This window comes from Eptatretus burgeri, chromosome 1, assembly GCF_056783735.1.
Source record: "Eptatretus burgeri isolate ZD-2024b chromosome 1, Ebu_testis_v1, whole genome shotgun sequence".
Lineage (NCBI taxonomy): Eukaryota > Metazoa > Chordata > Myxini > Myxiniformes > Myxinidae > Eptatretus > Eptatretus burgeri.
In genome coordinates this window covers 33,414,786-33,442,285 of record NC_140961.1, presented here as the reverse complement: position 1 = coordinate 33,442,285, position 27,500 = coordinate 33,414,786, and the positions used below count along the sequence as shown (strand labels likewise).

Sequence of the window (27,500 nt, the reverse complement as noted above, 5' to 3'; positions counted from 1 at the left end):
TCTCTCTCTCTCGTCTCCGTCTCTCTCTCTCTCTCGTCTCCGTCTCTCTCTCTCTCTCGTCTCCGTCTCTCTCTCTCTCTCGTCTCCGTCTCTCTCTCTCTCTCGTCTCCGTCTCTCTCTCTCTCTCGTCTCCGTCTCTCTCTCTCTCTCGTCTCCGTCTCTCTCTCTCTCTCGTCTCCGTCTCTCTCTCTCTCTCGTCTCCGTCTCTCTCTCTCTCTCGTCTCCGTCTCTCTCTCTCTCTCGTCTCCGTCTCTCTCTCTCTCTCGTCTCCGTCTCTCTCTCTCGTCTCCGTCTCTCTCTCTCTCTCGTCTCCGTCTCTCTCTCTCTCTCGTCTCCGTCTCTCTCTCTCGTCTCCGTCTCTCTCTCTCGTCTCCGTCTCTCTCTCTCGTCTCCGTCTCTCTCTCTCGTCTCCGTCTCTCTCTCTCGTCTCCGTCTCTCTCTCTCGTCTCCGTCTCTCTCTCTCGTCTCCGTCTCTCTCTCTCGTCTCCGTCTCTCTCTCTCGTCTCCGTCTCTCTCTCTCGTCTCCGTCTCTCTCTCTCGTCTCCGTCTCTCTCTCTCGTCTCCGTCTCTCTCTCTCGTCTCCGTCTCTCTCTCTCGTCTCCGTCTCTCTCTCTCGTCTCCGTCTCTCTCTCTCGTCTCCGTCTCTCTCTCTCGTCTCCGTCTCTCTCTCTCGTCTCCGTCTCTCTCTCTCGTCTCCGTCTCTCTCTCTCGTCTCCGTCTCTCTCTCTCGTCTCCGTCTCTCTCTCTCGTCTCCGTCTCTCTCTCTCTCGTCTCCGTCTCTCTCTCTCTCGTCTCCGTCTCTCTCTCTCTCGTCTCCGTCTCTCTCTCTCGTCTCCGTCTCTCTCTCTCGTCTCCGTCTCTCTCTCTCGTCTCCGTCTCTCTCTCTCGTCTCCGTCTCTCTCTCTCTCGTCTCCCTCTCTCGTCTCAGTCTCTCTCTCTCTCCCCGTCTCTCTCTCCTCGTCTCTCTCTCACTCATCCTTACACCCAAGACATCTTACTAATTTTGGGGTGAATAACTACCACCATTCCCACAGGCTTCACATCCGACCTGAAACTACTGCCAAGTCCTTTTGTGATACGAACCAAAATGCTGGATCCCAAACTCGCATTTCCCCTGAAGGCTCTTACTTGGAGAGATTTTATCATTTATACTCCAAACTTTGCTTCGTATCCTCAAAGCTCTTCGGATCATGTTGCTGGGAAAGGTCTTCTATTCGGGGAACGTCCAAGGCACCATCACATCCGGTAGTTTTAATGGGTATATTGGTCAAGTCTGAACTATCTGATATTGTCTTCATCTCTGGATACAGACAGGGGCTAGAATTCATTTCTCAACAGTTCATCCATTCACACCTCTAGCTATCATGCCTAATGCCTTATCCAAAGCCAAACACCATGAAGCAGCTCACCTTTTCCTTCTGGAAAAATAAACCCCAACAATGGGAACTTGCGCTCCCAAATCTCACGATCGAACCTCAGTTCCACCAGAGTTCAACAACAGGCTCAATGCAAATCTGACATTTTATCTCGCTCACCATACATGAAAAAGTGGCAGCAATTATTTTATTTATTTATGGATACAAAAACCTAGGCTCATGGAAGAGGTGAAAGGGTAATGTACAGACAGTTGGATATTGTGCGACCAAACAACTAAGGAAGTGAATGAATAGAAAAAGAGAAGAGGAGAAGGGAGGAGAAACAGCAACTGCAAGTTAGAGGTTTGGATTCGGAAGGGTTAATGGAGGATGGAAAAAAATTGAGTCGTGATTGGGGGGACATGAGATAGTGGCTTACTACTTGTTTGAAGCACTTGGGGGGAAGAGTGCGTTTGAAACACCTTCGGAAGGCAGTTCCAAAAGTGTGAGAAAACAGGAACAAAAGTTTAGGTGGGCAGGACGCTTGGATTGGGGGAATTTAACCACAAGTGGCATTATGTAAGAACCTGACTATGTTTGAGAAAAGTAGAGGGATAAGAGAACAGATGGACCCAGACCGGAAGAGAGGCGTCTATTCCCTCGCACTTGAAGAACACATTCACAACTGACGCATCCTATTTGAGCTGAGTGTCATAACTGTTCTTACAGAAACTTAAAATCCAGGTACCAAGGTCTTTCTCTTCCTGCACCAATTACACCACCATAACCGACCCACATCACCGAAAACTCTCTTCAGCATGTAAACTTCCCTGCCACCGAGGCGAAGAAATTCCGAGCCAATCTCAACTCTATTGCCAACCGACCCGACAGCAGTCACGCTTTGATATTGTTATGGCTGTGGAAATTCGCAGAACACCATATAGGTCCTTAGTCAATTATCCTGGTAAGTGAGTATTCAGATAGGTTTCCCGACCGTTGTTTCGAGGGTTTTTTTTCCTCGTGTTCACTGGGCTGCGACTCTTTGAGATAGCCGTTTTTCTTTACCTATCTTATTTTGAACCGACACGCAAACAACAACCGCCACCAAGTACGCCGCAACGCCAAGCACGCAACAAACCGACACGCAAACAACAACCACCACCAAGTATGCCACAACACCAAGCACGCAACAAACCTACACGCAAACAACAACTGCCACCAAGTACGTCACAATGCCAACCACGCTACAATTTCCCTCACATCAACCACCACCATCTTCGCCACTACCCCCACTTCCGAACGCCATCTTCCACGGATGGAGGATGGGCGAACAACAGTTGGCTTGTTGGCTGCTGAACAACAGCCCTGTTGGCTGCTGAATTAATACACCAGGGGGTTGACTCAGCCTGTCATCCTTCCGAGGTCAGCCAAACGAGTACCAATGTGTACTGGTGGAGGGGCACTGCATCAGCGACAGTCGCCCTTCCAAGAAATGATAGCTACCCCAGCAGCGAACAACAGTTGGGCGAACGCCATCCGCCCAACTGCTTAAACACCCATTTCTGGCTGCCCAAATGACTAAACAACATTGTTCACATGTATATACTGTCACGGTTGTGGAAATTCACAGATCACCATTCAGGTTCCCCAAAGATCAGTTATGTCGATAAGTGCGTGTTACAGGTTAGATTTCCCCACCAATGCATAACGGGAATCATTCGTGTGCCGGGCTGTGCATCTTCAGTTCGCCGTTATTCTGTCTCTATCTTTTATTTTAACAACAACGACAATAACAACCAGAGCAATTCATCGACCACGTTCGCCTTCGATCGGGGCCGATCCCACCTGAATGAGGGTTCAAAGGTGAGGAGAAGGAGGGCGCTGATTTTGGGTGGAAAAAGCCCACCGCGGCCCTCCCCTTCGGGGCGATAAAAAGCCGCGTTCGCTCGAGGGAAGAGGGCGCGTGAGAGAGAGAGAGAGAGAGCCGGTTGAGAGTTGGAGGAAGTAAAGTGGAGTGTCGTCATCGCTGGAGCAGTTACTCGTGGGAGAAGCCTTGGAGCGCAGCCAGACGGCAGTGGAGAGTCAGGCTCATCTCGCAAGGCCCTTGACCCACCAAGCCACCATTCGAAGCCGCTGCAGCGTTGGCAACGATCCAGCGAGACAGACACCAAGGGTCGCCAACCCGAACCAGGACCCAGCGAGTCACCACGAGGGTGGCCAGGTAGCCTGCTCCGTCTCTCGGAGCCCCTTCGGTCATCCCGGCTCTGAACAATAATAAAGGCTTACGAGCCTGTTCTTTCTTTCTTTCTTGGGTTTTTGTATGAAAGTCTGTGGCGCCTTGTCTCTAAGTAGAATTGTGAGCAAGTACGTGCTTGTACATAATAAGTAGACATCGGCTGTAGGCTTTTTGATCGTGTCCTGCCCCCATTCCCCCATTGACTGCTTACGTGCCTGTATGAATAAATGTCCCCATTTTTGAATGTCACCTGCTCGTTGCGTCTCTTCCTACATTGACTGCCATAATTGCGTTCGGGATATTAGCTGGCTGATTATAAGCCGATAAAACGTACATCTGGTCCGACGGGAGTTGGCGATATAAAACCGCACGGCAATCGCATACGGAACGAGCTGCTAAAGCGGCTCGTTTTCGTGCAGGTCCCGTCGAGGTATAAACTCCCGGCATTTCTGTCCACGCCAATAATTAGGTACATCGACAATTCGGCGATCGACCCTGTGGCGCGTGGACAGAAGAGTTGGCTGGTTTATGGTGTGTTAAAAACACCCGGAGCTGGGTTTCGGCGTTGATCCGGAAGCTGCGACTAGATTGCCATGTTCGGTGGGCGTGTGCGGCCGCAATTGGGCTAAAGGCGGTCGTCCGCACGCTGAACGGGCGAAAATCTACAATACAACCTTCTATCATCACAAACCTTGATTTCCAGTGATGATGGGTGTGGGGGAAGTGCTGGGTGGTGGTGGTGGAGGTTGATGGTGGGGGCAGTGATTGAGTGGGAGAGGTGGTGGTGATGGGTGTGGGGGAAGTGATGGGTGGTGGTGGTGGTGTGGTGATGGGATAGGAGGGATGGTGATGGTTTAACTAATGGTGGTAGTGGAATATTCACCCATTTATTCACTCATCTATTGTAACTTGTCAATGTACTATTTTTGTTCATCTGGTAACTACTTTTCTGTTGAACATGCAATTTGATTTATTATGCTGAAAGTGTGTTCCCTTTTGATAACTGTGAAAAGCAGAGTAACCTTCGGGGAGTCAGCCTCAGGCTGGAGAGATACAAATAAACTGAATACACACTATACACCAGCGTTTGTTGTCAACTTATAATATCCATGTCATAGTTGCATTGCAGATTGGAACACCGAGTGCCTCACACAAGTACAGAGTATATTCAATACAAATTTATTTCTTGGAAATATTGATCAGACAAGCAATTTGGTTTGGGTATATCATAAATTTTTTTAATGAAATCCCATGCATGGTTAATGGAATGTAAGTTGAGATATTAAAAAGATCATTGATGGGTATTACAACCAGAACAAAGATTTTAAATATTTATGGTGAAGAAACATACATGCTAAATATAAGATATGTTGTAAGTGAGAATTTTTATGACAAAATTGATGATGCCAACATACTAATTTGTGTCTCTACTTGCATGCTCAGAATGCCCCAGAATGCACCTACGAGCATCTAAAATTTCTAAATGTCCTGGGGAAGAACCGCCAGACAGCGAAAGGGGGATGACCCCCCCTCTCCCACTGCCCCCCCCTCACGCCCACTAATTGTGGCCGCAAAATTATACATGTTAGCAGTTTTACCAAAGTCATTTTAAAACCCAGAGAAAACCCTGTTATATCAAAACGAGCCGATTCGTCACACGGCCACAGATTGTTCAACCCCAATATGGGGCCGTTCAAAAATTAAGTAATGCTATTCGTTTTGGGAGGCGTGAACTGTGCGTGCTGACGGGCTTGATTAAACCTCACTAATAATTTTTATTTGACAATGACTAGATTTTTCGGGATCCCTCATCGTGAGTAACACTCGACCGAAACAAAGTCAATAGAAATCTGACAACAAACCCAGGCAGTGTATAATCAGCAGAGGCTTACAGGCCTGATGTCTTCAGCCCACCAGAAATGCAAGATGGTGGTCATATTATTTTGACTGGGTGCCATGGTGGGTGGAGTAAAGTGACAAACGTGGGTGGGGTCCGACCAATGGGAGCACATTTCAAAAATGGACCCCCCACCACCAACAGTACCAACAAGAAAAAGAGCAATTAGATATTGCAGACCCTCGCCAGGACTTATTTTGTGTTACGTCATTAATAAGAAACATAATGAAAATGGACACTTTATAACTGCTGGCAGTGATGACAGGGTCCCAAGATGTCCTGCTTTGATTGCACAATGATCCTGATCCATGACGTTTTTTTATTATTATTCAACTCAATTAAAGATGGGATTAAAGTCAATTAAATTCAAATGAAGTGGAAGACAAAATAGGTACAGTCCTGCATTGGTGGAATCAGAAGGAACCCGAACAAGTAAAAAGAAAAGATTAAGTCATCAGGAGGAACCTGGATAGGATTTGCATTTCAGCTGCTACTACTCTACCCTCAAACCCATCAAAGTGAGCTAGATTTTTTAAAAAAAGAAAGAAAGAAAGAAAAAAAAAGAACCTAGATCAAAAAATTAAAGAATTCTGGCTGCCATCCTATGGAGTTGAAATTTAAACCATGCACCTCCCATCACTACTAGATCACAAATGTGAAGTTTTACTTTGATTGATAAAGCAGTTGCAAACAAAAGATCACATATTTTTCTTCAATCCAATATGGCAGCCAAACCATGTGACCTATCAATTATAATTATTCCTTAAACTTGCACACCCATGGCTTGGGGAACACTTGTGTGAAGTTTCTCCTCGATCTGTCCAGCCTTTCTGAAGAAGATTTTTATAGGTTTTTGGGTATATCCAATATGGCTGCCAAACAAATATGACCTATGGCATCATGTGTGAACCTTTTGTTCCTCATGGACAGGCGGTCACACGTGTAAAGTTTCGCCTCGATGTGAGCAGCCACTTCAAAGAAGATTTTTGAAGGTTTTGTTTTTTTAAGCAATATGGCTGCCGAATCACATAACTGATGACGTCATCAATTTTTTTTTTCTGTGGACCATTTTATCCTGAGATGACCATCAAAAATTTTCATTCTGATCAGATGTAGCATTCGACATATGCAATGATGACATCGTAACGAAGGCACCTATGACGTCATAAAAAAAAAAAAACACTTATTCCCCATGAGGAGTACTTGCTATGTGTCAAGTTTAAATTTTTTCCTTGGTGAGGTTTCAGAGATACAGAGGTCCAAAGTTATTCCAACATGGCAACCACACCACGTGACCTATGATGTCATAATTATCAATAAAACATTCTACTTGAGTAGTTGCTCCGACGGTGAAAATTTTGTCTCGAACCGACAAGCAGCTGCGGAAAAAAAACACAAGTTCTGTGCGGATAAACCATCAAACGGACCCAAATGCAATGCCCTCTCCCTTGGTGAAGGTAAGAGGTAGATAGATAGTCACTGACAACAACAAGAACATACCTATCTGAAGCCAAATGGAATGCGGGTCTGACGCGCAGACTGAAGCTGAAACTGTTCCTTTTCTGTTGGAAGTTCCTGCAAATTGATCAAGGACATTCAAAATTGCAGTTTTAAAATGAAAATCCATTATTTAATAAAGGTGGAGGTGATTGATGAGGGGGAAAGAAGTCACTATTTAATGGTCTACTGAAAATAATTTAAGATTTCCAGCATCATACCTTTTTGGCAGGGTAGTTATCAAAAGATGGGATCTCTCCTTGGCTGCTCTGCTTATCTTCATAGTATTGGTGCAGTCTTTGTTGCTACAGAAGATTTAAAAAAAGAAAGAACCTTGGTGCACATCAATGCAAGGAAATCCATGTTTGGCATTGAAACGACAGCAACAGCAACGAGTGTAGAGAACAAGAGCATGCGCACCATCGTGTACATCCTTTCCACAGCAGACATTCAGTGAGTTCAAGCAACACTCAAGGACAGATGATAGAATAAAGCTGAGTGCTTACGTCAACATTCGTTCAAAGGAAACAGAGTCATGTCACTCACCAGCAATTTATTCACTTCTCTCTCTTTTGACAAAAGCATCTTGTACTTCTCCAGCTCACTCTCGCCGCTTTTGCCGCTCGAGTTAGCAGCAGAATTGGTGGTTGATCGACCAACACCGTTCCCAGCTGTATCTGCCTCAACGCTCCGAGCATTGCTCGCAGAGTTGGCGTCCGCATTTTTATTGGAAGCCTCGTCTCCGGAGTCATCCAGATCCATTTCCTCCACCTGGACTTTATCCGTTCCGACGGGTTTGCTTCTGGTCGTCTTCTCAGCTTTGGCCCGGTTCTCACTGAAACAGAAATTTGCAAGCAAGCCAGTCCATAGGGTCACTCTTCCTCCTGCAAGTAACTTTTACTCAGTTTTTAAAGGTTGTGAAAATGATCAGGAAAACGGAGCCAGCAAAAATAAAGAAATGAATTATATTCACCAATTTTCTGGCTGCAATTTTTTTTTTTTTAACAACAGACAGTGAGTGAGTGCTTCAATGTAATTGTTAAAATGAATGCTCTGTTTTATGATGGAAGGGGTGGGTGAAGGTGAAAGTGGAGTGACAAAGACCTTGGCTGTGACTCAGACAAATTAATACATGGTATCAGGAGTTTGAGGAGGACCACTCATGTGGAGGAAAAGAACAGCTCTTCACCAAACGGTCAAAGAAAGTCACCAACACGTGATGCCAGTCAACAGTTACCCCACGACAAACCCTTCAATGAGATATATTCTTCAGAATTTGCATCCACGTCAAAAGACCGATATTGAGGCAAAAAGGAGGGAAAAACTTGCGTATCGGCAGATGTCCGGCACATCTGCTTCCGCGACTCCCATCTAGAGTATTCCGCAGGTTTTACACAACGTGGCACAAAGATGAGAAAAGAGAGTGGCGCATCACCTATCATATAGGATCATCGTGGATGTGAAAGCTGAATGCTTAATGTTCAATGATTAATGAGTCATGTGTACGTATAACTGTGTGATGTGACAGTCTCCATACAAAGCTGAGATGGAAGCATGCCCCTGAGTTTTAATAACACAGTTTGCCCATGGAACAGTAACGACCCTAAGAATAGCAGTGCTGAATGGACGGTGAAAGAGCCAAAACACACACAAACGCATCGTGTGCGAAATGAAAAAACACTGTGGGATTCAAGGGCACAACTGTCAATAAAACCGAGTTTGACACTTGAACAAAACCTGTTAGTGGTACCAAAAACAAATAAATATAAAAAAAACTTACTTTGTCATCCATTTTTCTGGTTTCCAATTTGGATATCTACAAAACATGTCAAAATTATAAAATATTAACAATGCTGAAAATTACAATCAAATTCAGAAAAACCTGTACATATGTGCACACAAGATAAGTGTCCACCAAATACATTTTGCATGATCACATACTCCCGTTGTCACATTATACCCTTGAGGAAGTGATGCAACAAAGGCAGGGCTGATAGATAAGATCACTTTATGATGTTAAAGCCAATTGATGCTCATTACAGTATATCAAATAAATCCTTAAGCTATGGCCAACAAGTTATTCATGTGATCAAGAGAGTAAACAAAAAAAAATAAAAATAAAATTAAATAAAAATAAACAACATCAACAACAAAAAAAACATTCCCACACCTGGCAGGAAGATAGCTTTGAGTTGTCCTTGAAGGCAAGGCATTCAAACCAACAATGTTCAATGTCTAAAACAATGACATCTTTGTAAGTTACATGTTAGACGATGCAGAATTGCCTGGAATGGTTACTTTATGGCTGTCACATAACAACCAGCATAAGCGTTTGAGCAAATCGAAGTCACATCTTCCAAAAAAAAAAAAAAAAAAAAAAAAAAACGGTTGAACCATGTGATATTTTGATTAGCACGTGAGGGATTAACACCTCAATATCAAAGCATCAAAACAATCGAGTTGTGATTGCAAGGTTTGGAGCAACACACACACACAAAATAATAATAATAATTATAATAAATATGGGCAAAAATAAACGCCACCAAGGTTTGTACCTGGCCAGCAGTTCCTGGCACAAAGTCTGGTGCACTTTTCCTTTGAGATGAGCATTCCAGTCCTAGGAAATAAAGCCATACGAGTTAATACGATGCATGGCAGAACTCTCACTTAAAAATCTTCCACTTGGAAATCTTCACAAGTAAAAAAGACGTCAAGGTGCTGTCAAGAGAGGCGTGAAAGCCAGACTCTGTGGAACGGAGTTAAACATCATTGACTCACCTGGGGCAGACTTGTACAATGCAGCTTAATGTAAAAGCAAAGTTGAACCTCACTGAATGAAAATAAGATTAACTTGTGCTCCTCAAGATGTGCAAAAGAGGCATGAGAGAGCCGGAGAGAGAGAGCCAGAGAGAGAGAGAGAGAGAGAGAGAGAGAGAGAGAGAGAGAGAGAGAGAGAGAGAGAGAGAGAAAAGAGAAGAAAAGGAAGGAAGAAAATGCTGCAATAAAACGATGAAATTGTGCAAATTTGGCCACAAGGGTAGATGTGAAGTAATTTCTATATTGATCAAAAGTCGGAAGCAAACGCATCTTTCAAAACAAACAAAAAACCGTTAGCTTTTTCTTCTTCTCCACACTCCTCATTTCAATCATCCACCACCTCTGGGAAATATTTAAGTCCAGCTAAAAAAAAAACTAAAAAAAATCTAAAAAAAAACAAGCAAAACCAATCGATTGAACAATATTTTGGAACTGAACCTGTTGGCAGCCTGACTAATTGACTTGACTGCACCTGAATGCAGATCAATAGCAAGGGAATAGTAAACCTTAATATCCCTGCAAATCAGATTGCAAGAAATGAGCAGAAATTATAAATAAATAAATAAAACACTTCCAATCGCCAATGGTGAAAGCAAAATTAGAATTGCCACGTTATGCTCAATGTCGGCCACTATTATTGCTGATGGAATGAAACTCACAAGGCAAACTGGATCCCAACGAAATGATCTCAGCACAATGCCCCTCCCACTCCTCCCCCACCCCATCAGAACCATAGTACTGCCATTTTCTCATTGTGTGACCTTTCCATTGATTTTTAAAGCTATTACTGCTGCCTGTTATAGTTGTATTGAAAACGATGGAAATTATAGTCCAATTCAAGAGGCCAGGACAGGTGACCGAGTGAAGTGATAAAAAGCGTGTTGGTGTTGCAGAGCGCAAGTGGATGCCGCGATGTCTTATTTCCCCAAGAACGTTCCACACAAGTTCAAAGCTGGGTCTGTTACACCTAAACTCACCAGAATCTTGCATGAGCCACCTCCAAGCAAAGCAAAATCGCTCGTCAAATTACTTCGATCAGTCCCCAAACTATATCGATCATTTTTGGGCATTGGATAACAAGAAACACTAGCATGTAAGACTCGGCGCTTCCCTGACAGGCTTCATCCAATGTTGCACCACAACCATACTTCATGTCTATCTGAGTCTCAATTGGGATCTAACATGGTGTGAAACATGGGAAAAAGGATCTTTTATAACACATAACTGTTGTTGTTGCACTCCTTCAATGTACTTTTATATTGCTTCACCAAGTATTACCATCCATAATTTTGTGTGCTTTTTCATGTCCGTCAAACTTTATTTGAAAGGGTTCCTGCTGTTGTAGAATAAACAAAAAAAAAATGGTACCGGAACCATGACATCAAGCTGCAAGTCCTGCTAAGAGTCACTTTATGATGAAACTGACACGTTTTAAAACTTTTTAATTTGTGCTCCAATTAAATGGATACCGCTGCAAATCAGATCGTACTGGAATAATTATTTTTTGGAATAATTTTTATGATTCCAATAATAAAAATAATATATTTAAAACTGCACAAACAATAATAACTAGGCGGGCACTCGGAAGAGCACAAAACTCCGCCACGCAATGCCTGATCCATCAGAACACATCGGACACAATAAGTTTGTGAAATATTGTACTGCATATAGTTTTTGGCCCCATCTCTCAATAGTGAAGAATCACTTGAAGTTAAAAAAATTCTCATGTCTGGATCTGTATTCAGATCTTCGGCAAAACTGAATCAATTTGTCCTGGTCACACACCCAACCTGTCCACGACTTTTTGAGATATCCTGCACACAAACAGGAGTGAAAACATTAACTCTTTCCACCTTCGGTGGCAGAGGTAATAAAACTGGAATAATTTTTATTATTTAACGACAGTGGGAACCCTTTGGAATAGAGTGTGACATACAGACAGACACTACTCGTTCCAGCCCAAATTAGTTCAGAAAATTGTGGCGGAAAACAAACTAGTGAGCAAGTGAGATTTCTGGATTCCTTGCCATGTCCAAAAGCAAACGTGAGGGGACTTGGGCAGGGTCTTTGGCGAGCATAATCGTGGCATGAAGTCAGTTGCACAAAAATATGTTAGGGTTAATTGAAAGATTAAAATAAATAAATGAAGGAAAGAGGATCATCATTGGAAAAATTGTTTGAATTTCAAAATGAACCATCATGAACGAGGCATTGGGAAAAGTATCAATTCCAGTGCATGGAAGCAAGTGTGGGATCCTGAACTATGGGTAATGTTTCAGCTTTGAATTTGAGATATTATTACAAAACAAGCGTTTGCTTGTAAAGGTGGTTCATAGTACAGGTATGCTGCTACCTGACGTCCTGGCAGATGTACGTCATGTCAATTCCTTGTTGATATCAATGTCATGAGTAAACATGCTCTCCCTTTTGTGTCAATAATCCCACCCATCTACACCACCCTCGACCCACAAAAAGGGCAAAACTTGTGAATTCAGTGTTTGGACCACACAATCATCTTTGCCTTATTATTATTATTTTTAAAACAACAACAAAAAAACCTTGATTAAAATAAGGGACAAATGTCAAACCAGGTCGCTGACAAAACATTATACTGTCGAGTCATGTCGAAACAAGTCTTTTTGACACATTTTGACAAGATAACTGCATTAAAAATAAAATAGAAATGTCTTCAGGAAAATTTCCACTTTGTTTTATCAAAATAAATCTAATAGACTATTCGTTCAAACATGAATGAATCTAATGTATAAAGGAAGTTTGAAATTAAACTACACTCCCTTTGTTCAATCAAATTGATATCAACCAAAACTCTCTCTCTCTCTCTTTCAAAGTACAGTAGAAAGAACTCCAGAAAGGGGATAAAATAAAAACAAGGATCTGTGTAGATATTTAGGTTAGGCATCAAAAATAAAAAGATGAAGGAGGGGAGGAGGTGGTAGGAGAGGAAGGGAGGGTGGGAGGGAGGAAGAGAGGGAGATATTCAAAAGAAAGAAAGAAAAAAAAAAGAAAGAAAAAGTACATTACAAGTTTGGGATGAAAAATAAAAAAACACAACTTACCTTCACGCCGCTAATGGGTCTTACGCACAATGTGCAGGTGTGAGGAAACTTGGGCGGTCTGCGGCCCAGAAAGTCGTTCTTCTGTGCGGGGCTTGGCACACCCTCTGTGTCAGTCCTGCCGCCATGCCAATACTCGTGAACACTGACATGCATGCCTCCTGCTGGTGGGCCATCCCCTTGAACAGATGGCTTGTCATATGGGAGGTTATCGATGAGTGGATGAACACCAGGCATAGACTCCTCATGCAAAAGTCGTGGGTGTGCTGCTCTGCTGCCAGGGTGTAACCTTTCTGAAGCCCATTCTCTAGGAAGACTGCCAGGCCTAGAAGATGGGGTCTCATCCATGAGTGGCACTGGTCTGCCTCTAACCCTTCTCGGCCCATCATATGGCCAACCGCCTTGCTCATCCCAATCCTCTGCTCTGCTAGGCTCATTATGCCAATCAACGCAAGGAGGCATGCGCCAAGGAGGCAAGCTAGATCCTGCTACTTCTCGGGGGTCATTATCAAAGCCATAATCATAATCAGAATCATGTTGCCGAATGCGATACTCTCTGACTGGCTGGACACTATGGGAAATGCCAGCCATCAGGGGCCTAGGGCCTTCACGTCGTGTCGGGGAAATGCGAATACGCTCATAAGGGAGATCTTTTGTTGGCGGAATGCAACTGGGAGGTCGGTTTTGGATCTGTGGCCATGCGTTGTAGTCAAAATATTCATCCCCTTGATAATCCCTACCTTCCTCATTCCAGCCTCGAGGGCCATGTCTTTCATAAGGTTCTCTTTCATGGTACCCACCTTTCCAATCATTTGGTGGTGGAGGACGTGGTGAGGGAAGCAAACTCATACGCCTCACCTCGTGGCTTGGAAATGATGGTCGGAATGAATGCGGCGGTCGGTTCATCCTTCAGCCACCGATGTCTCTTGCTTCTGCTTATCAAAATGGATGAGGGTGGAAGGTGAGGGTGAAGGGGGAGGAAGGGGTGTGTGTGGATTTTCAAGAGCTTTGCAGTGGTTTCTGTTGACTTTTTTGTGTTTGTCCCTTTGTTTATATCGCTGTTAGCTTTTGAGACACAGATGTTCAAGAGGCAAGACAGCGACGAAGCGTGGGGAGTGCCACTGCAAACCAGGAGCCGTTCTCTAGTGGCTTTGCCTTTGGCAGCACTAGGACACTGTAACCGAAAGAGAACGACATGCCACTGTGTAACATAGCTCGAAAGAACTCACCACAACCGCCGGGTGTATGAAGAAAAGTTACAGTAATCAAGAAATACGATTTATATGGGGGGGGGGTGAAAAAAGGTGTGTTTCCGGTTTCCCACCCACCATAAACTTTTGATACAACACAAAAAAAAGATATTTTTTTTTCAAGCATAATGAACGATGCTATGGTGCATTGCCACCATGACGTTATGCAGATGGCAATTGATGTGCTCACCAGTAGTTTGTTGGAAGGGGGTGGGTCAGTTGTGGGTGAGGGGAAAATATGAGGTGAATATTTCATTAAAGAAAGTAGAATATATACACGAATTTCAAAATGACGTAATCTATCCCAGAATGCTCAGTGCACATGTGCAGAAACCCTTAGCGACAAGTCATTGAGACAGGGAACCATGTCGTGCGTGGCAGATAAGAATTGTTTCCTGAAATGGCTCACAAACCTTCTAAAATAAGCCAGAAATACTTGGAAAAGTACCTGAGAATTAGGGGGTGTGCACCTGCACAACAAAGGATTTGGAGAACGTCCTGATCAACCGACCTAAAAAGTTTATGTATTGCACAGTTGCTGCTCACCCTGAAAAAACTGCCGACTATGTGGGCCTGTGCAATGCCGGGCTGTGGACGGGCACATTTTACCCCACCTCCTCGATCATCCCAGTCAGTGAGTGGACTTTTAACCTTGCGGGATTACCTTGTGCGAACACGGCAGGCTTGGCGATTTATTTAATGGATGTCTACAATTGGAAATGCCATGATTCCCAACATTCAGTTGGACCTCCAAGAGGGAGATCTGGTTTTGGGTGCTTTTTAACACAGAGGGGAAGGTCACATCTAGGGCTTGTGAATGCACAGGGTAAATTATAAATTATGATACTTACTATTAATCATGTTGGGGAGGGTGCAGGGGTGTGGGAGGTTTTTTTTGGGGGGGGGAGGTAGGTGGGAGTGAGTGCTGTATGACCTTAAAGCATCTGTGTGTGTGTTCAATCCACTGCCACTGCTTACTTGTACTAACAGGAGATGGTACGAACCCGACTCCTCTCAGCCACGGATATTTCTCTTATTTCTGTGAGTCCAAAACAATTTCACCGTTTTGAAATTGCCACTCTTTCGTCCAAATGACGATTTGAATTCCAGATTTTGCCCGAGTAATGGTAGGTTAAAGGTGCAGTTGAGCAGAACCGAGTCACTGAAAACGCACGCACAGCGCATGCGCAAACGGCCTCATTTAGCATTCATACGTCATTTTGAAAGTCGTGTATTGGTGGTAGTTCTGGAAAATTTGCATATTTTGCCGATTACGAGCTTCATTTATGATAGGACAGCTCAGCGATATGGTGGTTGTCTCTCAGTTGAATCTGGGTTCCGACGCGAAATGAAAAAGGTTCAGGCAACGACAAACGCTGTCGAAGAACGGCATCACATCAGTAAAGCACCCTTTCGTAGGAAATATTAATCCAACTATTCCACTTGCTAATCATTGCCTGTGAATATTAAAGACCCCATTGTATCTTTCAAGGGAGACAGTTTATTGCACACCAACAATATTGACTTGGGCCTTCTGTGAGTAAGCCAATGGCAAGAGAAACCAGTGCATTAGTACTTATTATCCCAGATCAGAATAACTGTACTTCTCAGATTGACGAGGTTGCCAAATGCAAATGATCTCACACACACACACACACACACACACACACACACACACACACACACACACACACACACACACACACACACACACACACACACACACACACACACACACACACACACACACACACACACACACACACACACACTACCCATTACTTTCCACGATAAAAATCGGAAACACACTTTTTTTAGGGGAGGGAGGATGCAGGGCAGAGCAAAAAGAGCTCGTTTTCAGGGATAAAATTCTTCACCTTTTTGGTTTGCTGTTGGTTTAACAAATTTATCAAGGGTATAATTAGAAGAAAAATAAAATAAAATAAAATGCCTTGCTCAAAAAAAAAAAAAACACCAACAAAAAACAAACATCTTATGAGAGGTACTTCCAGTTAGTGGGAGACAAAGTGGCATATCTGATTGTTAAGAGATTTACAAAAACAATTATCGTTTTTGGTTGTTTTAGAAGAATGCAGTGATACAAAGGCAAAGACGAAGGCAGGCTGGTGACGCAACCAAAGTATGCCACATGTGGCAAATAGGTGTGAAATGAACAAAGGCTAAGACATAGGACTTACCTGCAGATGTCCGAGCGTTCAATCAAAAGAAACTGGTAAAACCTGCCAAGATGAAGCAGGTGAACTCATAACCAAAAGCAATGACTTTATGGCGTCGATGCTCTATTTATGGTGTTAAAATAAATAAATAAATAAATACATAACCACACATTGATCATAGCTAACTGTACATAGACCCACTGGATTAAAAAGTGCAATCAATATAAATTATTACACAAAGAACGCATCACAACACAAACAGTGGAAAATAAAATGCTTTACCAGTGGCAAACCTACATTAGCATCAATTGTAGAAGCTCAAATAATTCATCACGTTTCACTCCCTCATTCAATCTATACATATTTCTTACATTATTTTTACACTGAAATATAGGCTCATGCACAAGAATTGAAAATCTTCCTCCAGTATAGAAATGAACAAGATTTGAGATCAGCAACGTGCAGACCATTGGATGAAGCTGAAACAATATACAAAACGAAGAAAAACAATCTAGATGATGAACATGGTTTAAATAACACACACACACACACACACACACACACACACACACACACACACACACACACACACACACACACACACACACACACACACACACACACACACACACACACACACACACACACACACACACACACACACACCTCATTCCAAAACCATGGCCATTAATATGGAGTTGGTTCCACTTTTTCTGCAAGAACAACCTCCACTCTTCTGGGAAGGCTTTCCACTAGATGTTGGAACATTGCTGCGGGGATTTGCTTCCATTCAGCCACAAGAGCATTAGTGAGGTCGGGCACTGATGTTGGGCTATTAGGGCTGGCTCACAGTCGACGTTCCAATTCATTCTAAAGGTGTTCGATGGGGTTGAGGTCAGGGCTCTGTGCAGGCCAGTCAAGTTCTTCCATAGCGATCTCGACAAACCATTTCTGTATGGATCTCGCTTTGTGCACGGGGATATTGTCATGCTGAAACAAGAAAGGGCCTTCCCCAAACTGTTGTCACAAAGCTGGAAGGACAGAATCGGCTCGACTCCAGAATGTCATTGTATGCTGTAGCATTAATATTTCCATTCACTGTAACTAAGGGGCCTAGCCCTAACCATGAAAAACAGTCGACAAAACAAACTTGCAAAGTCAACATGAACATGAAAGGTGTGGGTCCAACACAATTAAATATAGAACAAGAAAAAAAACACAACAAACAAACAAAAAACTTGTAAAAATATACAGGGATGAAATCTCAAAAATAGGAAGGACCACAGGTCCTGCAGCTTATCTGGGTCCTGAACCAATGTTGTAATCCAAATTTGGTAGCATTCTGACTGGTGGGCCTGGAGAAAAGATTTTTAAAGGAATGAATGCAATTTTCCCAAAAGTTGACGAAGTCGGCCATTTTGACACTTCCAGTCACGTGATCGGCATGACTTCTGCAATATAATTAACATCCCTACCCTAGCCTGTTATTGCAAACCAAATTTGGGAGCATTCTGACTGGTGGGGCAAGAGAAGATTTTTGAAAGAATTTATACGATTTTCCAAAATAAACAAACTTGAAGAAGCCAGCCTTCTTTCCTGAAAAGTACCCCAGTCCTTGCTGATAAGAAGCATCGCCATAACATGATGCTAGCACCACCATGCTTCACAGGGGGGATGGTGTTCTTTGGGTGACGTGCTGTGTTGGGTTTGCACCAAACGCAACATTTTGCATTTAGACCAAAAATTCCATCTTGGTTTCATCAAACAACAAAAGATTTTGCCACTTGGCTTCAGAATCTCTGGAGTAGTTTTTTTGGTTACCTCAAATGGGACTGAAGATGGGCTTTTTGAGTCATGGTTTCCTTCTTCCCATCCTACTGTACAGGCCAGACTTGTGGAATTCTTGGGATATAGTTGTCACATGCACACAGTGACCAGTCTTTGGCATAAAGGCTTGCAGCTTTCAAAGTTGTCATTGGCCTCTTGGTGGCCTCTCTGATCAGTCTCAAGCTTGCTTGGTCATCCAGTTTGGGAAGAACCCCCTAATCAAGGCAGGGTCTTGGTGGTACCATACACTTTCCACTTATTAATGACCATCTTGACTGTGCTCCAAGGGAAATTCAAGGCCTTTGAAATATTTTCATACCCATCCCATGATCTGTGCCTTTCCACAACTTTATCCTGGAAGTCTTCTGAAAGCTTCTTGGTGCTCATGGTTGCGTCTTTGCTGTGAAATGTACTACTCAGCAAAGGAAACCTACAGGAACAGCTGATTTTATTCTGAAATTAAAAGAATCATGACAATTTAATAAGGTGGAGGCCAATTAAATTGGGGTGATTTTGAAGGTGAATGGTTACACCTGAACGAAAGGCCAGGGAACCTAGTGATATACCCACCAGAAATTGCAAAATAAACCATTCAAGTGTTTTTTCACTCCAAGTATGCTATATAATGACATACTAAGTCACCGAAAATCCAAGTAGGGAAACATGTTTATTTTTCAAGATGGCCAAAAAACTGATAATTTTAGAATCAGCCCTATATCAGCAAGTAATAGTGCTAAAAATATATGTGAAACACTTCGGTACAGTACATGTTATTGGACATAATAAACTCATTTCTGACATTTTTAAACGGTTCACGTACTTCAAATTCAAAATGGCCGCCAAAACTGACGGTTTTAGAATCGGCCTTCTATCAGCAAATAATTGGACTAAAAATAGTTACGAATTCGCGCCCGCCGGCGTACGATCGGCCACGTTCCTCTCATGGCAACCGCGGCGCCCACCGGACGGACAATTCAGTCGTGACCCTCCTGGAACTATCGCCAGAAACCAGTCACGGGTGGGGGTTTAACGTCACCACAGCCCAGTCCGCATTCTACCTGCGCGAAATAGGGTCACTCGCCGGATGCCGATATAGCTAAGTACTCGCGCGGGTAACCTACCGAGGGGCTGCACCGCGCCGCAGGTCGGCTTAGGACACGAACCGCTTAAGCGGTCCGTTCCGTTCTAAAGCGATAACCGAGCGGGTATTTTCGCCGACCTCGACGGATCCGATTCTCTTAAACGGGTGTTTAAAACCCACTAATCATTCCACGATGCAAGATGGCATTTTCAACGGGGAAAAGAGGTCGTTACGAACGGGATACATTCAAACAAAGCACGTTTATTACAAGCACACGTATATACAGCCAAGGCAGTCATGCACGTATTTACAAGCAAGGCAAATAGAAAGCAATACAACTGACTACAATGAGAATGTACATGCACTTAACAGTTTTACTTAACAGACGGCGCCACGACAACATTCATTGAAAAACCCAAAAGAAAAGGACCCCCTCACAGACAAGGAGGTCAGGCTGGACCACTCGGGTCTTTATGACGTGGGACCGGGAAGACCGAACGGGTCCCGCGAGACCGTGGCAGGTTACCTGCCCCTCAAAGTTCCTCGGTGGTCGGCGAGTCGCGACGTCCCGCTCCCACGACCGTCAGCGTGGTCGCACCTGGTTCCGAGCCTCCCACATGGCCGGCAAGCTCTCTCCGGCGCTCCTCGTCCAGACGCGCAGGTCCACCACACAGCCGGCACTGCTGCACCTTCCGTCCGCGTCTCCCACCAACAGGCCGCTCACAGAACCACGAGCGCAGGAACCAAGCGAGGAAGAAGAAGAACTTGACCAGCGGGGAGACATGACAGGAGAGACGCATGAACCATGGAGAGACCTTGCCGGCCACGTGGGAGGCCCGGAACCAGGCGCGACTACGCTGACGGTCGTGGGAGCGGGACGTCGCGACTCGCTGACCACCGAGGCACCTTGAGGGGGCAGATAACCTGCCACGGTCTCACGGGACCCGTTCGGTCTTCCAGGTCCCGCGTCATAAAGACCCGAGTGGTCCAGCCTGACCTTGTCTGTGAGGGGGTCCTTTTCTTTTGGGTTTTTGAATGAATGTTGTCGTGGCGCCATCTGTTAAGTAAAACTGTTAAGTGCATGTACATTCTCATTGTAGTCGGTTGTATTGCTTTCTATTTGCCTTGCTTGTAATATAAATACGTGCATGACTGCCTTGGCTGTATATACGTGTGCTTGTAATAAACGTGCTTTGTTTGAATGTATCCCGTTCGTAGCGTCCTCTTTTCCCCAGTTGAAAATGCCATCTTGCATCGTGGAATGATTAGTGGGTTTTAAACACCCGTTTAAGAGAATCGGATCCGTCGAGGTCGGTGATAATACCCGCTCGGTTATCGCTTTAGAACGGAACGGACCACTTAAGTGGTTCGTGTCCTAAGCCGACCTGCGGCGCAGTGCAGCCCCTCGGTAGGTTACCCGCGCGAGTACTTAGGTATATCGACATCCGGTGAGTGACCCTATTTCGCGCGGGTAGAATACGGACTGGGCTGTGGTGACGTTAAACCCCCACCCGTGACTGGTTTCTGGTGATAGTTCCAGGAGGGTCACGACTGAATTGTCCGTCCGGTGGGCGACGCGGCTGCCATGAGAGGTACGCGGCCGATCGCACCCCGGCGGGCGCGAATTCGTAACAATATTATGTGAAACACTTAGGTATATGTTGCTGGACACAATAAACATATTTCTGACATTTTCAAACAGGTCACACACGTCAAATTCAAAATGGCCACCAAAATGTCTTCCAAAATGGCTGCTAAAACTCATATTTAAAAATAGTAAAATACAAGCAAATATTTGCATATAAAAATAACATGCTTATTGTGGGCATCAAAAACAATTTTCAGGCATTTTTATGCCCTCATGCATCAAATTCAAGATGGTCCCCAAAATGACTGTCCAGTCGCATTATATCGTTCATGTTTTTATGATTTGTGACCAAGATTCATGTTGACATCTTGAAATCAGTATAGGCCCTTGTTGAAAATGGTACATTTTAAAAATAATACTAGTGTGCAGAATACTAAACCTTTGTTGGATACGCGCATTACATATCATCAGTGTCACTTTCTGAATCAGGTAGAGTCACATTGGAGCAATGGGGTCCTTTGCATTCCATACATGCTGGAGAACATTGTAGCTCATACTTTACACAGCTGCATCTTCCTGTACAGTCTCTCTTGCAGGAAAAGTTGATTGCTTCCAGAAGATACTCAGGTGATGGTTTCAAGTTTGTGTGAACAGGAAACATCTTCCCATCGCTGATCTTCCACCCCCAATCCTCAGCACACATATCGACCCCACTCCATTGCTGGACCTGATGATAAACGTACTGGATATGGTACTGAACTGCTGATGATGTGGGAGGCAAGTTACAAGGTTTTACACAAGTTGTGCTGGATGAAACCTTCTGGTGGAAGCGTTGCAGTCGAAGGGCATCCAGTCTATCGCCGGGTTTACTATTATACAAACAAACTTGGGCGTTTTCTCCAGCTGTCACAATGTCATCATGTGTGGCACATGGGTGTTTGAAGACTGAAGCCTGCTGCTGGAAATGTTCACTCGACTTGAGTTTCTTCAAAGCCACCGGTTGGTCGAATGCATTGCATAATTGCTTGGCCCAACGACGCTATTTTCTTTTCGGCATCCTTCCCAACTGCGGATTTCTGAAGCAGAAGTTTCAATGATTCAGGTAAGAATGACATTGCCTCGTCAGTAGATGTCATTGTACTTGAATCTGGGTATACCTCTTTTGTCTCTTCCACTGATTTGACATCACTTTTAATCAGTTTGGCAGCAGTCTCAACGAGTCTCATTTTCTCTGCAGTGTTGTTGCTTTTCTTGGGTTGACTGTAGAATTCGTGGAGGATAGTGGATGCTTAGTAGCGGAATGTAACCACATTTCGTTTTCCAGTGATCTTGGTGATCGTTATGTTGTCGCCGAAGTGTTTTTGAAATTGATCTTTCATGCAAGTAAATCCATATGATTCACTGTCAGTGCCATCCAGAAAGTGATCCATTTTATGTTTTAGATCTTGTATAGTTATTTGTTCATCGTCATTGGCCTCCAGATACTCGGCTACCTTAATGAAAGCATCTGCTCGTACTGAATCGGAGGGATCATTTCTTCTGCAACAAACTCATTTGGTATTTCCCTTCCTGTTCTAAAGTTTGTGCTGCAGAGGTTGTGGTATACCGCATCTGCAGCATGTAGATCCTGCACATACTCAATTCTACCTCTGACAGTGTCTGACCACAAATCATTGCGTTCTTTGCATACCTGCATTATGGTCTTCTGGAAATCCATTGTTCTGACTGAGATAAGTTTATGTGTTGCTTTGTGGTTTTCTTTTTTGCATCGCAAACACCACAAAATATGCAGTTTTCTATGTAATTGAATGCCATACTTGTTCGCCATGTGCACGGCGATCCACTACTGGGAGCTGCGGAGTCATGTCCTTGCTTTTTGTTGTCACTGACTATGTACTGTGGGGAACAGAAGTCCTTCCTACACTTGACATGCACAACATGGCCGGGCACAGTACCAATATTTCTGTTCCGCAACTCATTAACCTTGGCAATGCCTTCACATCCTTTGATGCGTAATGTGGAAGTTGGCTCTCCATTGGATAGAGGTTCCTCACAGAAAACACACTTATCCATGATCAGCTAATTACACTGTAATATGAAAATAAAGAAATACTTTAGCACTATGACAACAATAATACAATGTATCCAACATATCTTAGAATTTCATTAATTTCCAAAATGTCTGAACCAAGAAAATTTCAAGATGTTTTATTTATGACTCCCAGGTAATTGCTTATATTTGGCTATTTCTAAATATGCTAGTTTTGGCACCATTTTGGTGGCCATCTTGAATGTGAAGTATGTGACAAGTTTAAAAAGTGTCCAACAACATGTACCTAAGTGTTTCACATATATTTTTAGCAGTATTACTTGCAGATATAGGGCTGATTCTAAAATTATCAGTTTTGGCAGCCATTTTGAAAAATAAACATGTTCCCCGACTTGGATTTTCAGTGATTTTTTAGTATGTCATTCTTTAGCACACTTGGAGTGAAAAAACACTTGAATGGTTTCTATTGCAATTTGTGGTGGGTTTGGCGATATATTTTCATCGGTTCCCTGGCCTACTAATTTACAATTGCCATTATAAGGGGAGTGGACACTTATCCAACCAAGATATTCTAGTTTTGTATTTTCAATAAATTTTCAGAAATTTGTCGAATTTGTTTTTCACTTGGAAGTTGTGAGTTACGTGGTGTAAAAAGTCTGATTTAATGCAATTTAATTACAGGCTACAAGGCAAGAAAAGTAGAAAATTTTGAAAGGGGTTGCAGACTTTCTATAGTGACTGCATATATACGAGTCTTCATAAACTGAAAGTTGATACATGTGATCAACGCAGCTCAACTGCCGTGGGAAGCACAGTGAAGCTGACATTTTGGGGATTCGCATATTGTTGTAAGAGAGGATGATCACCTGTCTCTTATCATATGAGCTCAAGTGTTTGGACATCGGTATTTCAACACTCTGAGGTTCGAAGACAGGATTGCGGCGAGATCATGGCAGGAGGTTACACCTAATATTGGTCTGCTCGCTCTGATGGTTACCATGCCCAAGAAGTAGCTATAGCTGTGTCCAATAAGCTGACTGCAATGATAAATGAGGCAACACCGGTCAATGAGCGTATGAGACAAAGGGTTCGTGACTCCTTGAGTGTCATTTCCCTGGTCTCTGTTTATGCTCCGACAGGCGAGTGATCTCACCGTGAAGGACGCATTCCATGCCACGCTCAAGTCTGTGGTCGATCAGTGCCCCAGGCGAAATACACTTCGAGTATTGGGGGATTTCAATGTATCGACTGGAACTGATCGGGATGGTTATGAGACTTGTGTTGGTCCCCATGGATCTGGAAATGTGAACAAGAATAGCACCAAGTTCCTTGACTTTGCAAGAAGTCATGGATTTAGGGTGGCTGGTTAATGGTTTCAGCGCCCACAGGCTCATCACGGGACTTTGTATTCCAACGCTGGCGGTGGGGCAAAAGAGATTGACCATGTGCTCATTGATGGTCGCTGGAGGATGATTCAGAACTGCAGGGTCTACCAGAGTGCTCAGTTCCTCAATACTGATGACCGGCTTGTTGTAGCAACTCTTAAGCTGCACCTTAAATCCAGGAGAAGGGTACCATCCCAGCCTAGGCTGGATGTTGGCAATCTCAAGGATGAAAGGGCAGCTGAGGTGTTTGAGAACAGGATGAGTGGAGATTTGGGGAGTCTGGGTGCTTTGGGGGATCCTGAAGAGTTGTGGAGTGCCTTAAAGACCACCGTCCTTGATGTTGCCGGTAGATGTGTTGGAACTCATCGGAGGGCGAAGAAGAATTTTGTCTCTCAAGGGACACTGGCTACCATTGCCCAGAGTCGCAGGGCCAGGCTGAATGGCAGAGCTGAGCTGTTCAGGGAGCTGAGGCATAAAACTGTACGTGCACCAAAGGTGGACAAGGAGGCCTATGTGCGAGGAATCTGTGAGGGGGTAGAGCATCACCTGTGGTCAAGCGATTCTCTTCCTGCTTACAGGGGAATTCGCGCATTGCATTCGTTCAAGCCCATCCCTCGGTGTATTGCAGTTGGAGTGGAGGGCGGTGAGCTCTTGACAGAGGAGTCCGAAGTGAAGGACCGCTGGGCCGGATACTTTGAGTGGTTGTATCAAGTTGATCCACCAGCTGTTGAGTTGGACGTCAGGGGTGTTTCAATCCCTGTTGCCGACCTTCCAATCAACTGTGATCTTCCTTCATTTGTGAAAACACAGGCTGTGGTGAATGGGTTGAAATGGGGGTGAAGCTCCAAGGATCTGTGGCATCCATGGTGAACTTCTCAAGGCTGGTGAAAATGCTGCACTCGTGTCGTTGCATGCATTTCTGTACTCTGCTCAACGAACGGCAAAAATGCCATCTGATGTGGTCTCTTATCTACATATTCCAAATTCGCTTTAGTCTAGCGACCACCAATGTCACCGAGCGGCTTGTCTGTCTGTGACTCTCTCCAGAGCATAGCTCCGTGACATTTGATGCGATCTTGATGAAACTTGGACACAAGCTAGATATCATGGTGTAGTTGTGTCTTTTTGTATGAGGGTTGTCCCACGCCCCTTGTGGGCAGAACCACGCCCACTTGAATTTTTTCTCACAATTTCATTTCTTAGAAGCTGTGCGTAATGTCCATAAGTACAACATATAAAAAAATCCGATTTGATTTGGTCAATTTTGATGGAAGAGATAGGTTTTTATGGTAGGGCTTCCTCAAAAGCTTCCACTAACTCAATTGTACCTTTCGTGGCATTGTTCATTAATGCTGCGAACCATCGTCACCTCCCGGCTTGTCTGTTTTTAGCAGCGTCTCGCGTAGCGAACGCTGCTCATAGAGAGTTCAGCGTTGTTGTTATTCTTATTCTTCTTCTTGTGAAGACAAAACCTTAATCTCAAAGACTCGGCTCTTGTATATACAAGATCCGGATCTCCTTAAATATTGAGCACATGTACACATCCTCACATAGACGGTGCCTTTTGAGAGCGTCTATCATGAACTTTTAAATATATTCGGACATTTGCTTTAAAGTTTCGAAAAGTTCACGTTACTATTTAAAGATTATTCCATTTATCGTATTGTAATTTCGTAAATACATTATTTATTTCGTAAATACACGAAATATCGTAAATACGTAAATACATTATGACGCGTTACGCTATTGGCTTAATCAAGGCACGTGACGAAATATCGGAAGTTGTTGTTTGTTTGTATTTTTTAGCCGACAAAATCTTTAGGACGCTGCTCGTGGACACATTTGTCCTTGTTTTTATTTCGTTTCCACAGCTCGACAGCACGATCGATATTCACTGCTGGAGGTGACAGAGCAACGTGACGGTGACTTTACCTGCCTCCCAACCTTAGAGTTTATTGGGTCCACCAATCACTGCCCTCCCATTTTCCATCAAAAAGCCTCCCAGGCATCGAGATGTTGAGGATCAGTTCAATCGAAGAACTCAACGGAACTCGCTCGCAAAAGAAAAAAAAAACCCCGCCAAGTTGGCCATCGATCAAATTGGAAAGGTGGAGTTTACCTGAAGCATGAGGAAGTCGATGTCATACCGTGGGAGGGACGCATGACTGACTGTCACTCGCACGCACGCACGCGCACACGCACACGCGCGCGCGCACGCGCACGCACACACGCACACGCGCACGCACACACGCACACGCGCGCGCGCACGCGCACGCACACACGCACACGCGCGCGCGCACGCACACACGCACACGCGCGCGCGCACGCACACACGCACACGCGCGCGCACGCACACACACACACACACACACACACACACACACACACACACACACACACACACACACACACACACACACACACCGGGGGGGGGGTGGGCTCACGAACTTTCGTGCAGATTAAAAAAAAAACAGAAAAAAATAAAATAACTCGAAATACATTTATTATAAAACATGTAAAACCACCTCCACCGGATGAACCGTTTCAACCGAAACGATCAAAACAACATCCCTAATTTATCAATGAGCCAGCCTAAGTAGGAGCATCCCCGCGTCGACAGTGCGGACAACGAAAAGGGGAACACAAGATGTGAATCGTCTGCAGGAAACACCGGTTGAACATGAAAATGACAAAACGAGCAAAACGTGTTTAGGCCGCAGGTTGACGAGCGCGCCGACTGAGGTGAAGAGATCAAAAAAAAATATAGGAAAATACGCACCGATTGGCACCTCTTGAATGTGAAACACGCGTTTAACTTCGATTTTACACGGAAATTAATCGAGAAAACTCGTGGGGGGGGGGGGGCGGACAAAACCGAGGAACTTCAACGAAAGCCAAAGAAAAATACTCACAGAAGAGAAAATGGCAGCAACCTCTTCCGGGTTATTAAAACCTCTTCCGGGTTAACGGCAAAACTCGTTCTTTCCTGATTCGTTCTTCATTTTTCGATTGTTAATTTTGCGTTTTCAAAACTGCAATGTTTATATCGTAATTGTATGTGTATATAATGAAGGATTCTTAAAAAATAAAAAAGGGGTGGGGGCTCGATCTGAGGCTGAAGGACTAAACATGTGCCGGATCGTTCGCTGGATGATCTGGAAAAACCCTGGCTTCTCCTTCTAAATTATATATATATAATACATATATATATATAAATACATATATATATATATATATACATATATATACATATATATATATATACA

General features: G+C 44.0%; 1 protein-coding gene and 1 pseudogene across 3 annotated transcripts in view; both read right to left on the bottom strand.

Moving 5' to 3' along the window:
- LOC147034186 (uncharacterized) overlaps positions 1–27,187 on the bottom strand; it is a 47,355-nt gene extending 20,168 nt beyond the window's left edge. Inside the window, exons 1-8 of one of the 3 annotated variants that reach the window (XM_085878287.1) lie at positions 27,147–27,187; positions 16,325–16,366; positions 12,880–14,050; positions 9,541–9,602; positions 8,766–8,801; positions 7,532–7,820; positions 7,207–7,290; positions 6,989–7,063 (exon numbers count right to left, since the gene is read on the bottom strand). In XM_085878287.1, the coding sequence (XP_085734413.1) occupies positions 6,989–7,063; positions 7,207–7,290; positions 7,532–7,820; positions 8,766–8,801; positions 9,541–9,602; positions 12,880–13,782 (1,449 nt within the window). In that variant the 5' untranslated portion in view covers positions 13,783–14,050; positions 16,325–16,366; positions 27,147–27,187. The other 2 variants (XM_085878277.1, XM_085878294.1) reach the window with 2 other exon arrangements.
- On the bottom strand, positions 20,272–26,459 carry LOC147034187 (uncharacterized; annotated as a pseudogene).
- Positions 27,188–27,500: the final 313 nt, after the last annotated feature.